General features: G+C 35.1%; 1 protein-coding gene across 5 annotated transcripts in view; it reads left to right on the forward strand.

Moving 5' to 3' along the window:
- LOC116096416 (selection and upkeep of intraepithelial T-cells protein 2-like) overlaps window positions 1-16,842 on the forward strand; it is a 98,573-nt gene that overhangs the window by 65,909 nt on the left and 15,822 nt on the right. For 4 of the 5 annotated variants that reach the window (XR_004120996.1, XM_031378215.1, XM_031378217.1 and 1 more), the window contains exons 6-10: window positions 565-708; window positions 2,763-2,828; window positions 9,457-9,564; window positions 13,470-13,592; window positions 16,137-16,250. Coding sequence is in view for 3 of the 5 variants with exons in the window: in XM_031378215.1 (XP_031234075.1) it covers window positions 565-708; window positions 2,763-2,828; window positions 9,457-9,564; window positions 13,470-13,592; window positions 16,137-16,250 (555 nt within the window). In the remaining 2 variants the exon portion in view is untranslated. Of the gene's footprint in view, window positions 1-564; window positions 709-2,762; window positions 2,829-9,456; window positions 9,565-13,148; window positions 13,414-13,469; window positions 13,593-16,136; window positions 16,251-16,842 lie in introns of those variants that run through there. The other variant, XR_004120997.1, reaches the window with a different exon arrangement.

A 16,842-nucleotide genomic window follows, 5' to 3' on the forward strand; every position in this document is an offset into this window, starting at 1 on the left:
GACTGTTCTGACAGCCTGGGTCCAGTAGAGCTGCTACCTTAGAACCTCAGAGACCCACTGAGCAGAGTAAATGTGTTCACAAGTGATGGTAGGCATTCGGTGATAGCTCCTGAGACAATGGCTCAGATTTCTGACCAAACCCCTCACAGCTATCCCTGCAGGAGATGTGTGCTCTATCAGGCAGACAATGCCCCAAGCTCCCAGCCCCTGGTCCCTACACCCAGTCATCTGACCACAAACCAGGCATGCCAAGCCCCATAAAATAAAAGAGGTCGATTCCCCCCTCCTCTCTCTCTTGCTCTTTCCTCTCTCACACTCTCTCTCTTACTTCCTCTCACTCTCACTCTTACTCATTCCCTCTCTCTTGCTCTCTCTCTTCTCCTACTCTTTGTTCTCTTCTCTTGCTTTCTTCCTCTCCTCTCCCTCTCCCTTTCTCTCCCTCTCTCTCTTTCTATCTCTCTATCTCTCTCCTTCCTCTCCTTTCCTTCCCTTTACTTAACCAGCATATTTTCTCCTTCCTACAATAAAATAATTCATTTATACATTGATTCCTTTTTAACTAAGTTGCTGAGCAGCACAAGTCAACACCAAGGAGAGAGAGAGACCTGGACCTCAGCAGCAGGCCCCCTGCTCCTGGTACAACAAATGGTGGAGAATGTGTGCAGCAGATCCTGCCTTTGCCACAACAGGGAGTGATACTATTAGAAGGTATGGACTTGTTGGAGTGGGAGTGGCCTTGGGGTAGGTGTATCACTGTGAGTGTGGGCTTTTAGAACCTCTTTCTAGCTACCTGGAAGCCAGAATTCTGCTAGCAACCTACAGATGAATATGTAGAACTCTCATCCCTTACTGCACCATTCCTACCCAAATGCTGCATTGTTCCTGCCTTGATTAGAATGGATTGAACCCCTGAAACTTTAAGCCAACCCCAACTAAATGTTGTCCTTATAAGAGTTGCATTGGTCATGGTGTTTGTTCACATAAGTAAAAGTTCAACAAAGACAGAGACAAAAATTAAATTTGCAATGAAATGATATTGAAATAGTAGTTTTAGTGGATAAAGGATCTGATATAACTATGATTTCAGAGAAATCTTGGAACTCAGAACTTTAAAAAGTTTATACCCAGTTTACAAGAATTGGAAAGTTATCACAATTAAAACAATGTTTACAATGAGTTAAAAGTGCAGGACTAAAAGGTAAAATATGAAAGTTAAGGCCTCACATGTATGATATTACCATTAATATATGGGGAAAGGATATTTTTTATATCAGTGGGGTACACAAGCTAATAATATTCCTGTGATCCGAGAGAGCCCATGATTAAATCTGGGATGAAATAGTAGATGCTCTTAGGGAGGTATTGATATATGTCATCAAAAACAACCCCAGGATACACCAAATGTCCAAACTCAAGACATAACATAAACTGAGCTTCTAGATTTAGAGTAGGAGCCACTGCTGAAATACCAATAGCCATACCCTTAAAGTAGTTAACTTGCAAGCCTGTGTTGGTACAGAAATGGCCTTTGAGTAAAAAAAAATATGATGGTAGATGGAGCATCCGAAACAAGAGTCCTAATATATAGAGGAGTCTATCAATCCATGGACATTCTCTATATCTGTTATAAAAAAGAAATAGGGAAAAATCAAGAATGGGTCTGTGAATAGAATAGAATCAATGTGTCCATTATAGCCATGGAATTCTTTTACCTTCTTTATTATGTAAGATATACCCTATGAGAATAATTGATTTAAAGACTTTTTTTCCTATCTCCTTTTATGAACAAGACTGGGAAAGGTTTGCTTTTATTATACTTACTTTTAGCAATGCTTAACCTGTAAAATGATATCAATAAAAAGTTCTTTCACAGTGAATGTTAAGTAGTCCAACTCTATGTCATTATTTTTTGCAATAACTGCCAGAAATAATTTGTAATTTCTTCAATCTATTATTTATCATTACCTGTACCATATTTTGTACACAGCATTTGGCACAGATATTTACAGAAAATGTTTAAGGAATCACAAGACATTTTGCCATGCTGGAGAGTGAAAGATTGATGTATTGTACATCTATTCAAAGTGTCCATGCATGAGACAAGATTTGATGTCTGTGAACAGATAAGTAGATAAGAGTATATGGGATGTATGTATGCATGGTAGAGCTTAATTCAGATATAAATAAAAGAATTGTAATTTTTAGGGTATAAAGTGAATGCAAAAGAAAAATAATATTTTAATTGATTTGGCTCAGAACTAGCAATATCATGATTTTTCTCATTGTGGACTAGAGAATTTTCACAGATGCAAGAAACTGTTCAAATATGCATGATGTTAATGTTAAAGCAAGATTGACTGGAAGTAATAAGAACCAGAAGAGACTGGGAGATAAAATATTGTATTGGAGGAGGGCCATGATATGGCCAATGATTGTGATATATGTTCATGAACATATCCTAAAGTAATTTATCAGTCTATGTAAAGAATTGTGCCAAAAATTAAAATACGCAAAATCAAGTATATTTTTTCCCTTCTAGATTTCCTCAAATGAATGCAATAAGGCCATCAGCTGACAATGCTTTTTTAAAAAAATGTTGGCTTTGCTTTATGTTTATCATTAAAATGCAGCTATATATATTTTAATCATTGAGGCTCAAGAAAGCAAACTGTTAGATAAACACATAAACAATTCCAAATAAATTCTTTTGTTCACTAATGTAGAACTACATGAAATTAATGAATTTTCTTTTGTCTATCTAGGATTAGTTACATTGGAGTCAATGCCTAACCATGACAATGAACAATGTGAGGCTGATCAATTTAAAGGTAAGGCAACTCTGTAGGCCAAACTCAATATCTATAAATTTCTCATTTGATATGGAGTGAAGAGCCTCTTTTCTGTAATGACAATTTCATACTCATTCTGAAGAGTTACAAATCATGTGACCAAGGCTGAGATATTTGAGAATAGAGTATCTTTTGGAAAGGATGCTCTTAGTGTGGAAATCTTTATTTTTATAGGATCAGGAAGAAAACTTCAATGTTGAACAGGGTCTGTTTTATTTCAGTATTAATATGCATCTCAAATGCTTCTTTAACTATATATTGCAATATTTGAAAGTAACTCATTTTCTAGAATATCAAAATAAAGCACTGTCAATAGTAACATGGCTTTACAGTGGGTGACAAAACATGAAACTTGGATTGTTTGCCTTCCCTGAAAGGATTTTCATAAATAAGTGAGGGATGATTATATTAAAATAATAGATAAGGATGTTTATGTCCTCCAGACTAATCCTACATTTCAAAGAAAATGAAAATGAAAATAGATGGGCATAGGGGTAAGGAGAATATGTCAACTTGTAATTCCTCAAGGTTGGTAGGAGGGAACAATTTAGATCTTTGCTAAGGATCCCACCTTTGGGATAAAAATGAAAACAAACAAATAAACAAGAAAAAAAAACCCTGATAAAGTGGAAGAACTTGTGATAGCCAGGATAGAAAATTCTGATCAAGCATGATTTGCAATATCAGTATAATTATGACAGTGAAATTATGATGATTAGGGAATGCTCTGAATCTGAACTGTTTATAATTGGGAAGATTTCAAAATAAAAAATTAGTTTTTCAGAACTGAGATCCTGAGGCTATGGGACAATGTGAGTATCACAGAAATGGAGAAAAATATAACATAATTATCCATCCTGAATAACCAGATTCAATACAAAGACATTATTCTGGGTAGACTGATTGACAGGAGACACTAGGAAGACTTAACTATCTCTAGCCAAGATTCCTGTAATTATCAGGCACTTGAAGGTAATAGAAAAAGAATAGGCATCAAGAAGTTATGTTGTCAGCCAGAATATGGTCAGTGTCCAGTTAAACAAGATGCCTAGAATCTGTTTACAGTAACTCATGGAAAAAGTTAATTCAGTTCATGGTATGGAACTTGAGTGATTTTGATGAGACCTACAGTGGGATGTGATCTTTGAGAAGTAGAAGAGGCTTTGACAGATCTGATTGACTTACATTATTATTGAGATTGAGTTCTTAAAAAGCTAATGCAATCAAGATGGGCTAAATTGGAGACAAACTAGAAAAATGGGCTTCTAAGCTCACTCAGAGACAAACTTGACAGCTAAATGTTAGGGGACATTCTCATCAAAAATTCAAGTGTCATATACTAATGATAGATAGGAAGGCTTTAAAACTTGAAAAACCATTCATGGAAGGCATAAATCATTTTTAAAAGTATGGGGAAATTATTGAGATTGTCATAGATATCAGCAGGTGTCCCTTGTCAGAGTATGTGATGTACATTCTTCCATGTAAATAGGGAAATCACAAGTGAAGATTTTCATTCATCATCTTTCAATAATTGATATGGCTGGTGAAGTAAAGAGGCTGTGGGACAAAAAAAAAAAAAAACTAGTCAGAACCAGGATAACCAGCTACAACAGTAGACAAAATTGCTTGTAGTTCACCTTGTACTTCCATAGGCCTGAGGAAGAATGAAAATCATAAAATGGAAGAGCCTAGTATCCATCACAGGTAGAAATATTCTTAGGAACCCTGCAATTAAAGCACCCTAATATATGGAATCCAGGTGGCTTATAGAATGTGTTCAAATGTACATAGCTAAATGGGCAGTCACTCATGTCCATGCATTTGACCAATATTGTTTTTTATAAGGCAGTATTCATCATGGCCTGCATTTTTCCATTAGTGTTCTTTTGCACTCCAGAACCAGTTGACTGTTATTGAACTGGACAGTGTTGAGCATTCAACATTCTACTTTACCCTTCGTAAAAGCAACTTCATCATGTAAGGTTAACACATAAGTGTCTTTTATTATTATTATTATTATTATTATTATTATTATTATTATTATTATTATTATATATTTTATTTATTTACATTTCGTATGTTATCCCCTCCCCCTGATTCTATGAAGGTACAACCCCATCCACTCATCCACCTACTCCCAACTCACTGCCCTGGCATTTTCCTACACTGGGGCATCGAGCCTTCACAGGAGTAAGGGCTTTTCCTACTATTGCTGCTAGACAAGGCCTCTGCTACATATGCAGCTAGAGCCATGGATCCCTCCATGTATACTTTTTAGTTGGTTGTTTATTCCCTAGGATCTCTGAGGGGTCTGGTTGGTTGATATTGTTCTTCTCCCTATAGGACTACAAACCCCTTCAGATCCTTCAGTCCTTTCGCTGACTCTTCCATTGGGGTCTCCATGCTCAGTATAATCTTTGGCTTCAAGCATCTGCCTTTGTGTTTGTCAGGCTCTGGTTGAGTGCCACTGGCCGGCCACTCTGGGCCTCCCTCAACCTGTGGTGGGAACAGGGTCCTAGTCAGGTAGACAAGGTATTGGTGAAGAAATGACAGACAGACGCAGCACAAGGGAGTGCAGATTCTGAATGCAATTTGCACAAAGTAGAAATCAGGCTTATATGGTATACAGTGAACAGGGAAAACTACAGAAGTCATGTAAGCAGGAGATGGCTACATCAAGGTCAGTGAGCACAAACAGCCAAGTGCAAAGTGGAGGAGCAGTGGCGTCTTTCTATTTGGGCTATTTTGGCAGCCTTGAGATAAATTCTCTGAGTCTGTCTGAAACAAGTAGCTGAAGGTCGTATTTTAGCATTCTTTGGCTGTAACATAGATAATTAGTGGGGGGAGTCCTATAACTTCTAACTTCTAACTGGCAGTAAAACAGTTTTTCTCTGTGTGAGACTTCTCTGATAACAAGTACCTAACTGCTAGCTCTAACTCTTGAGACACCCTGTCTGGTAAGACAGCTTCTTAGTAAAAATTCCAAGCTAATTACAACTAGGAAATCTATTAGGATTATTGAAACACTGTGAAGGCCAGGAAATAATGTTCAATCTCAGTTTTAGCTAATAACGAAATATTTCATAGGGCACCTTTATGCCTGAGTAAAGAAAGCACGCAGATCTCTCTACAGATTATAGCAGAGATCAATCCGGAACATGTCTAAGTAAGTAGATGTCAAAAACTGACTGAAATACCCAAGAGACAAACTCCCTTTGGAGTCATAATGCCTCTTGTCCATGATCAGGTTTTAACCCTGATACTATAGACCTACTGGGGTAGATGAGTGTGTGCAGCAGTAGAGCACCTCAGGAGACACCTATATCAGGCTCCTGCAAGCAGCTACTACTTGGCATCTTCAATAGTGTCTGGGTTTGGCATCCCTATATGGGATGGAACCCAACATGGGGCAGTCTCTGGATGGCCTTTCTTTCAGTCTCTTCTTCACTATTTGTCCCCTTATTTCCTTTAGACAGGAGCCATTCTAGGTTAAAATTAGGAGATGAGTGAGTGACCCAACCAAAGACATTGTCTAACCTCTGGATATAGTCTCTATGGGTTCCCACTCTCTTTGTTGGGCATTTCAGCTAATATCATCTCCTTTGGGTCCTGAGAGCATCTTGCTTTCCTGGCATCTGGGACTTTCTGGTGGGTACACCCAGTTGTCCATTCCCATTGCTATACACCTCTGTTCAAATTCCTGACTCTTTGTATATCATCCATGTCTCCTCCCATATCTCATTCTGCCCCCTTTCTCCCCTTGCCCATCCTCTCTTTCTTCCCAAGTCCCTCCCACCCTCTACCACCTTTGAGTATTTTGTTCCCCCTGCTAAGAAGGACTGAAGCATCCACACTTTGGTCTTGGTTCTTCTTGCGCTTCATATTGTCTGTGAATCGTATCTTGGGTATTTTGGGCTAATATCCACTTATCAGTGAGTGGATACCATGTGTATTCTTTTGTGAGTAGGTTACCTGGCTCAGGATGATATTTTGTAGTTCCATCCATTTGCCCAAGAATTCCATTCAGTCATTGTTTTTAATAGCTGAGTAGTACTCTATTGTGTAAATGTACCATATTTTCTGTATCCATTTCTCTGTTGAAGGACATCTGAGTTCTTTCCAGCTTCTGTTCAGGAACTTTTCCCCTGTGCCCATGTGCTTGAGAATTTTTCCCACTTTCTCTTCTATTAGATTCAGTGTAATCTTGGTTTATATAAAAGCCCTTGATCCACTTGGACTTGAACTTTGTACAGGAAGATAAGAATGGATTAATTGCATTCTTCTACCTGTTGAACTCCAGTTGAAACAGCACCACTTGTTGAAAATGCCGTTTTTTTCCCACTGGATAGTTTTAGTTCCTTTGTGATTAAGTGACCATTAATATGTGGGTTCATTTCTGGGTTTTCTATTTTATTCCACTGATCTACCTGGATGTAACACACCATACAGTTTTTATCACTATTGTTCTGTAGTACAGCCTGAGGTCATGGATGGTGATTCCAATATGTTATTTTATTGTTGAGAATAGTTTTTACTATCCTAGGTTTTTTTTGTTATTCCAAATGAATTTGCAAATTGATCTTTCTAACTCTATGAATAATTGAGTTGGAATTTTGATGGGATTGTATTGAATCTGTAGATTGCTTTTGCAAGATGTTCATTTTTACTATATTAATCCTGCCAATCCATGAGCATGGGAGATATTTCCATCTTCTGAGATTTCTTTCTTCAGAGACTTGAAGTTCTTGTCATACAAATCTTTCACTTACTTCGTTAGAGACACACTAAGGTGTTTTATATTATTTGTAATTATTGTAAAGGGTGTTTTTCCCTTAATTTCTTTTTCAGCCCGTTCATCCTTTGAGTAGAAAAAGGCTACTGATTTCTTTGACTTAATTTTATATTCAGCTACTTTACTGAAGTTGTTTATCAGGTTTAGGAGTTCTCTGTTGGAATTTTTGTGGTCACTTAAGTATACCACCATATCATCTGCAAATAGTGATATTTTGACTTCTTCCTTTCCAATTTGTATCCTTTTGACCTCCTTTTGTTGTCTAATTGTTCTGGCTAGGACTTCTAGTACTATATTGAATAGATGGGGAGAGAGTGGTCAGCCTTGTATAGTCACTGATTTTAGTGGTATTGCTGCAAGTTTCTCTCCATTTAGTTTGATGTTGGCTACTGGTTTGCTGTATATTGCTTTTACCATGTTTTTGGAAAAGCTGTGCTGAAATCAAAAGTTGAGAAATTTTACATTTTGCAAGCCTCTGTATATAATTAAAACCCAACAATTAGATGCTGCTTGGAGCCAGAAACATTATAAATGAAATGTTCATTGCCATATGGCTGTTATCTCTGAGGCCAATAAAGACCTAAGTCCTCATAAACAGCAAAGACTATTTCTACTGCTGTGTGTTATATGGCAAAACTAGATGATAAGACTTAATACTATAGACTCTGAACCTTTGGCTACATAATAATGTGCCAATAAAATTAAAATCTCTAAGCTCATTTATATTTTTTCATACTTCTTTCTCTCAAGGGTATGTTCATGCTCTCTAGATTTCTTCCAATGTATGCAGTATAGCCATTTCTTATGGATTTGAGAATGAATGTTTCTGTTTCTACATTTCTCTGTAGTTTTTGTATTTCCTCTTTTTTACTTACATTTCAATTGTTATCCTCTTTCCCAGTTTCTCCTCCACAAGGCTCCTATCCTCTTAAACTTACCCCTGCTTCTATAAGGGTGTTCCCCCTCTAACCCATCCACTCTCACCTCAGTGCCCTAGCATTCCCCCTATGCTTATATTTCTAGCTCCCTTCTTTTTTAAAAACATTTTTAATTAGGTATTTTTTTCATTTACATGTCATATGATATCTTCATTCCCAGTTTCCCCTCCAAAAGAAAAAGAAAAGAAAAGAAAAAGGAAGAAAGAAAATGCTGTTCCATCCCCCCTCCCCCAGGGACTAAACCACCAACCAAAGAGTAAATATTGTGGGGATAATGACTCTAACTTCCCTTCTTAAGAAGTCTATATGTCTGAAACAACTGCCATTTCCAACCTATTGGAAATCCATGACATAATACCCTGTAGAGATAAGCTTTCTCTGAGTATTCTTATTGATGTTATCCAAGATTTTTACATCTTTTTTAGCAAATGAGAGAGAGAGGAGAGAGAGAGAGAGAGAGAGAGAGAGAGAGAGAGAGAGAAGACTTGGAAAAGAAGAAATGTTTTATAACATCAATACTCTTCCCTATTGACATACCTCCTACAAGATCATTTCCCTTGATTAATGTTTATGAGCCTCTTGGGAACACATTCCTTCAAACCACTACAGTGAGTAAAATTCTGAAACAGAAGAATGAAAACTACCTATAGTACTAAGTTCTCACATTATAGAATTTATTGTTTGCTAGGCAGTTTAGATTCTTCAGAACTATGCCTGACAGCCTCTTTCAAACTCAAGAACACCCAAATGATCATAAGCAATACATAATTCTGTATGTAGTTCTTAATAACACCTACTTATGACAAGTGTTTTTTCCCAATGGAGAGTGCCTCTATTACAAACATCAAGTGATCACAACTTTTCTTTTTTTAAGGTTCCAGCTATAACAGAATTTCTCCTTGGATAAAAAGTACAATTCTCTTCATAATGTCAGTATTATCAACTCCAGTAGTCATGCTTATTTTGCATTTAAAACAAAGAGGTATGTAAACAAGAGCTGTTGCCATCATATTAAAGGTTTTCTCAAATGTTCAGTAAGAAATTTAGATGGAAGGACAAGGTCAATAGACATAAGGACCAGGACATCACAGACACAATGTCTTGATTTGAGAATCTTGGATTTTATATGCTTGATAGTAGATGCACATGATTATTCTTCTCCAAAAGAAAGAATTTCTTTTGAATTCAAATTCATAGTAATTAATTTGTTATGTTTGTTGTTTACTCCATGCCTACTGCCTTTTTTTTTCCAAAAATTAAGCAGATGTTAGGGCCTAATAAATTATTTTGAATGCTTTACACATTTAGTGTAGAAATAATACTTATCTTAAATTACTATGTTTTATCTTTTAAAATTTTATTTACATGTATGGCTATTTTGCCTTCATTTATAGTGCCTATGAAAGTCAGAACATGGTGTTAGATTCACCATATTGTCCTTAGCCACCATGTTAATTCTTGGAATTAAACCCAAGTCTTCTCAAAGAGAACCTAATGCTTTTAACTGCTGGATCATCTCACTATCTCTTGTATCTTAAACTTTTAGAATCAAAATCAAACCTATTAAAAATTTCAATATTATAAAAGCAGGAACTTCTGAGACCCCAAGTGTATCTGAGGATCAGTTATGAGTTTATGCTTGGTGAAGGGAGGAACTGTGGCCTTTGGCAAGGTCCTGTACCTCACTTTATGACATTACACCCTACACACAGACAAAACTCCTTAAACTCATTGGTTTATTAACAAATTAAAAGAAGAGTTGAAGTTGGGAGTGAAATGTGTTAGAAAGTGGTGGGGATATGTTCAAGGTATCAAATATGAACTTTGTAAAGGCAAAGAATAAAAGAAGGCTTAGAATTGTGTGGGTAGCATGGCAAGGAAGAACTGAGAATAGTTGTGGGAGGGGAAACTATAATCAGAATATACTAAAAATTTTATTTTCTATTAAAAAATAAAAAATAAAAGATAAATTCAAAATCAAACAAATATTTCCACAAAAGCAAAAATAGTTCTAACTTTAATTTTCAAAGTGAAATTCTACAATTAAGCAATAATTTGAATATTAATTTAAAAACACATCTATTATGATGAAATATATCTAAATTCAAATAGTTTGTTTAGAGTGTGATACAAATCAAAAATAACCTTGTAAAAATTACCTCATTTTCCAACATTTTTATTTTATTTTAATGGTGCTCATAGACAACTGGAGTCATTCTTTCTTCTTATATTTAAAGGTAAAATCAAAATGAAATTTTAAAAAATGTGGGGAACATATTTGAAATATGTTGTTTTCCATTTTAACCCTAAAGTATTATGAAATTTATGTACAAAACATATAAAACAATGAAAATGATTATATATATTATAGTAGTTGTCAACCTACAAGTCATGATCATTGCAAAACACATATTTCCTATAATCGTAGGAACTGAGACATTTCTCAGTGGCAAAATTATAATTATGAAGTAGAAACAAAAATAAATTTAAGGTTAGAGGGCTAGGCCTTGAGATCATTGGAAATGTTTGTTTTCTGATACATGAAACCCACAAGTTGAGAGTTTCTTCATTAGAGTAAGCTGGAGCTAGAGTCAAATTGGAACAAAGTACAAAATAACAAACTGGATTGGCAACTTTTAGAGGAGTTTTTCCTTCAATTCTTTTCCTGTGAGATAAATACAATAACCTTAAAAAAGATAAGACTAAATTGCAAATTGTGCAATTTGCTATCTATGAAATGAGTTTTGGGGCCTTATACTTAGAAATATCCAATAGTGCAAAGACTGTAATTCCATTTTTTTGAAACATTTAAAGTTGTTCAGACACTACATATACAAAGTAGAGTAAGTTATAAAGGAGTTAGAAGAAGGAGAAAAGATGGAATTATTATTTGATGGATAAAATTTGGGGATATGACAGCATTTACAGAGGAGTACTGATGAGTATTGTACAATACAAATACATTTATTGTCACAGGAATATAAAGTAGAAAATGGTTAATGTGGTCAATTTAATATCAGTTATCTTTTGCTATAATAAAATGGTCTTTTTTCTTCTAATAAGCCATTATAAATTCAAAAACACCAGTATAGGTTGAAAAGAAGATTTATAAAAAAATTGACAAATGAACAAAATCTAGAATATTCTATTTCTTCTCTCACAAGACAGCTGGGACAAAGTATCACTTTATTCTTACGCTATTTTCACTTCTGTTTCTAGAATCATAGACTCTGATGGTTTAGACCAGGCTTAGTGAATAAAAGTCTAGATTGTGCATCTGTTCATTATTTCCTTTGACCATTCTATGAACAATAACACACAAATATCTACTCTAGGGTATGTTTTCCACTGTTCTGGTCATATTTTTATACCATGGACTTTCTGGACTGCATAGTAACATTATTTTTTGTGAGGTGATAACACCCTATGTCCTCTCAATTTGACATTCCTGTCAAAGGTGTACAAGATTCCCCATATTTCATGCACTTGTTAACATTCTTCATTTTATTGTATTTTAACTCATACCCGACTCCTACCAAACTTCAAGCTTTGTGGAGACCATTACTCTAGAAAAATTCCATATGTACCATTTACTGATGGCTACAAAACTGAATGAGGCAGTAGCTCGTATACAGTGGGTATTGTTGAGATTCTTAGCATGATAATACAAAGTATACCACCTCAAAACATTGGGCATTTATAATTAAAGGAGACCTCAAAGGCATTAGTGGGAGTCCTTAATACCCTCCCTTTAACTCACTTCTTCCTGTTCCCATTTCCTTCCAGGAAAGTCCAAAAACTAGAATTCCTCTTTTTCAAATTGGATCAGGAACTTAATTACTCTTTCTTCCCAAACCTGGAGACCCTGTTCTAACTTCCTGACTTTTCATTATAAGAGCTGGCCAGGCAAAAATGCTACTGCCTGTCTTTGGCAGTAAGCCATAAGATGCTCATCTGAGAAGAAATTGATTATAAATTACTGAGAAAAAAGGAATATCCAAAAACAATCCAAAATGGTAGGCCTTTCTGTTTCTGTTCTTGAGTCCAATCACATTTCCAGGCAATTACCCATGCAACATAAAACAGAAGCATAAAAATGGATAAGACTTCTGAACCTGGGTTTGTTGTTCTCAAACATGCTCTAACATTTAAAAGAAAAAAATATTAAATATTTTGGGTATTATTTTCTCCTATGAATCTGTCTCTTTAAGTTTAATTTCAGAGATGTCCACAAACCTGAGAAGGGACCAGAAAACTTCACCTGAAATATGTCAGAACTATACATTGAATGAATTTCTGTGCCCTATATTTGCAGGCACATATGTGAGTGTATGGGAAGGTACCAGACTTTCCTATTCTCAAGATTCTAGACTCATTAAGTAGATATTGAGCATACAGTCTTGCTGAGAGGAAATAGTACAGATAGGGATCAGGTAAGATGTGTAGCAGCTATAATATGGAAGTAGGGAGCAAAATCAGAATGTTTCCCAGGGAATAAGATGTTTGAGAATTTTAAGACCTCTTCCATTTCAGAGATCATGACCATATAATAATGCTCTGTTTCAGGATATTCTACATGAGACAGCATTTCTGAAGAGCCTCAGCACTAAATAAAACAAAAATTACCAATGTTATCTTCATACAGACTAGTAAAGAACAAGAGACATGCTGCTTGAAAAGAATAAGAACCAATCTCTTCATAAACTCTATCAGGCTTGACACAAAGATATTCATTTCCAAAATTAAGTAGACACAATTACTTCTATATTGTTCCTTGACATGTAGGAGGATGGAACAATAGGAACTTGAAGATCAAATCTACCTTTCTTGTGTAAGCTTGCCTTCCCTCTTTGCTGCAACTGTTCTGATTCATTCCTTTCTTCCCAGTTCCTGATTCAGATCAATATTTTGAATTGGACACTTTGTGGTTGGAAGATATTAGTGTGATCCTGTGTGTGCTGATCATGATTAACAGCAAGCTCATGTTATTGATTTACTTCAGATTGTGTGGTAAATATAATGGGAATAGTATATACTCAGAGGATCTGCTTTATATGACTAAGGCTCAAATGTCTACAAGGTTACCTCGCTAGTCCTTTTGTCTCAGTAATTATAACAAAACCCATATGAAAAACTGGGCATTGTGTATAAAGGCTGATAGATGATAAATTAGAGACTCCTCTTTGGGATGAGTGGGGTTTTCACTTGTAAGGGTGGTGGGGCATTTCAGGTAAATGACAGCTGTAACTCTTACTCTGCACTTATGATAACCTTCCCAAGTACAGATGGGAAGGCAGCCATTTCATCAATAAATCCCTAAAAAACTGTTGTATACTAAACTCTTCTCAAGAACTTAATGACATTTAAATTTTATTTTTGAGAGTTTGGACTCAAACACATTCATTTAATTTTAATAGTGTTCTCTTTCAAAACCATGTAAATGCCTCTAAGGCCAGACCAGTAACATTGATAAACTTCTGTTTATGAAGGCTGCATATATGAAACTTCCTCTAACTCATGTTGAAGCATAGAAGAGTACAAAAGTGATACCCCATGAAGAAAAAGTTACATAACAGACTCGTGTGATTTATCAGTAACATACAGTCCTAAAATATTCTATTAGAAACATGAGGACATAGTATGGAGTAATGGTTCAGCAATTAAGAGAACTTGCTACTTTTTTAAAATTATATTTTTGATAATTGCATATACAAGTCCTATATGTACAGCATTTTTTAGGATCAATGAATGTACTTGTGCTCAAAAATAAGCACCAGAAAAACAAAAAATTAAACACACAATGTTGTCCCTTCAAATGAACATGTGCATTACCTGTTTTCTGCCAAAAATTTTGCAAACTGAGGTGATTGATAGCCTGGTGATCTTTGTGCTGTCTGTATGGCCAGAGCATATCAGCTCCCCCAGAATGTTTTCCTGATCCTCTTTATCAAAGTCATTCTGTAGTGCTGTCCTTTCCCAGACTCTAATCATGATCTATTTTTACCTTGAAACTGCTATTTTAGTTAAACTATAGAACCTGTCTTTATGGAAGATGTCACTTGTACTTTACATGAGATATAGTGATGCCTTAAGCTTTCTTGGGCACATGAAATTTATTATTGCCAGAAATCATTTTTCTAAATTGTGCTTTACTTACACATGTGTCAAATAAGTTAACTCATGTCAGTCTCTTGATATTTGAACAAACACTAATGAGGGAGCCATATTGAACTAAATTGCTTTCTTAACTCACATAGATCAACACTCTGTTAGTGTTGTTGATAATACAGACCCCCCAAAACTGAAGCACAATGTGAGGGAGTTGACCCTCAGAGGAGGCTAAGAAATTTTTGCTTAAATGGAAGAAGGTGGGAGTTTATTTCTCTCACCTACAGGCTCGCATCAACAAATGAGAGTAAAATAAATATGGTTTCTTCCTAGTTCTTTGAGACAAGGACTTTTAAAATTTTTGAAAAAATTTTTAAGATCCAGAGGATAAAAACAGTCAGAGCAACAGTTCTTCAGCTTTGTATAAGTGACTGTAAAATTTAATCCTTTGATTCCTAAACAAGAAGCCACAGTTGTTAATTGGAAACAATGGGACTAAAGTGAAGAAAGCCCATGAAAGGAAAGATAAGACCCCTGTCAGTTATTTTGCAAGCTGGAGTACAGTAATGTCTTGCTTGGACTCCCTTAGGAGATTGATCTATGAGTAGCTGTGAGTAGCTCTATGTGGTTTTGCAATTACTTTCAGTACTTGGCTTAAAGTTTCCTCTCGTATATCTTCCTGATTGTGAAGACTGCTTACTCATTGAAATAATCTATTCCATAGTGGTTGTGGAAAATTTATTTTCCTTTAATATCAGATAAGTTTTATATAATATGCCTAATAGTGATTCTGGCAAAACAAAAACAACAACAACAAAAATAAGTTCTGATTCCCCATCCTCCTGAGGCTAGAAGTCAAAAGCCTGCTATCTTGTCTAAAATATATTCTAGTTATTTCAAAATCTTATACATCCTTTTCTGGAAGGTGATATGAAGCTTAACTAAAATATGTTTACATATTTTGTAATCTATGGATAGATACTCTATACTATCTGTTCAGCTTAGAAAGTAAGTCTCTGAGACAGTTTTTAGCAAGTGAAAGGTGAGAGTGTATTTCCTGCACCACTGAAGGAGCAAGCCACTTCTGTTTTCAGGATCTGTGGATCCAATTCAGTTCACTTATTTCACCTAATACTCTTCTCACAGGTACTCTTATGAAACGTTGAATCTGATGAATACTCCTATGAGCTGAGCTGTCTCCAGTCCTCTCCTCCATTAATTTTTTGCAACCAAAAGTTATAGGGTCAGAAAAGGAATTCTTTTAGGTAAGGTAGTTTTAGGACTCCAACTGAGATGTCCTAGTCACAAAAACAGCCTGATGCTGTAATTCTGTTTATGAGATGAATAGGAGTTGATAATGAGGCCCATCTTTTCATTTGGTTGTCCTTGAACTACTTTCTCATATGCCTAAACTCATTTTGTTAATTCTAACTCTCTCTGTTCTAGGATATAAATATAAAAAACAACCATATAAATATAAAATATTAAGATTCTCACATTTCCTGTTTTTTACAATAACATTTGGAATAATCCTTCTGGATCTGCAATTTCTGAACAAAGGTAAATAGTGTTAATAGTAGTACCATATCTTTAGTTCTGTTTTCCCAGATTAATGACTCTGTGATTTTTCTGTGAAAGATTCCTCATTTCCACGAGGATCTGTAGGTTGATGTAATTTTAAAAGATCATATTCTAACAGAGTACTGTGGGAGGCAAGAACTAAATCTATCAGTGTTTTCAGATGTATTCAGAACAAGATGCTTCTGCTCCTGCCTCAAGAAGAAACAGCTTCAGAAAATGTTAATGAACCAAATCACATTTCCTTTTATTATATTTGTCATTTATTTGTCAATCTACATATATGATGACAGGTAAAAAATTGTGATCAGGTTTTATTCAGAATTTATACTGAATATATAGAATATAATACAATTCTATTTACTTCTAATAATATTTTACTTATATGAAATAGCATGAGGCTTTTAAATTTTTTAAATTTTTTAATCTATTAAATAGGAAAAATTATATCTATGTGAAAAAAGAGTTTCTGATGGATGTAATAAGACTAAGTATGATTTTGACATTTGACAATGTCAAATATTATACTTTTTTATTTAATTTTAATTTTATTTAATCTTTTTCTTTTACACTC

Source organism: Mastomys coucha, unplaced genomic scaffold (genome assembly GCF_008632895.1).
Source record: "Mastomys coucha isolate ucsf_1 unplaced genomic scaffold, UCSF_Mcou_1 pScaffold18, whole genome shotgun sequence".
NCBI lineage: Eukaryota > Metazoa > Chordata > Mammalia > Rodentia > Muridae > Mastomys > Mastomys coucha.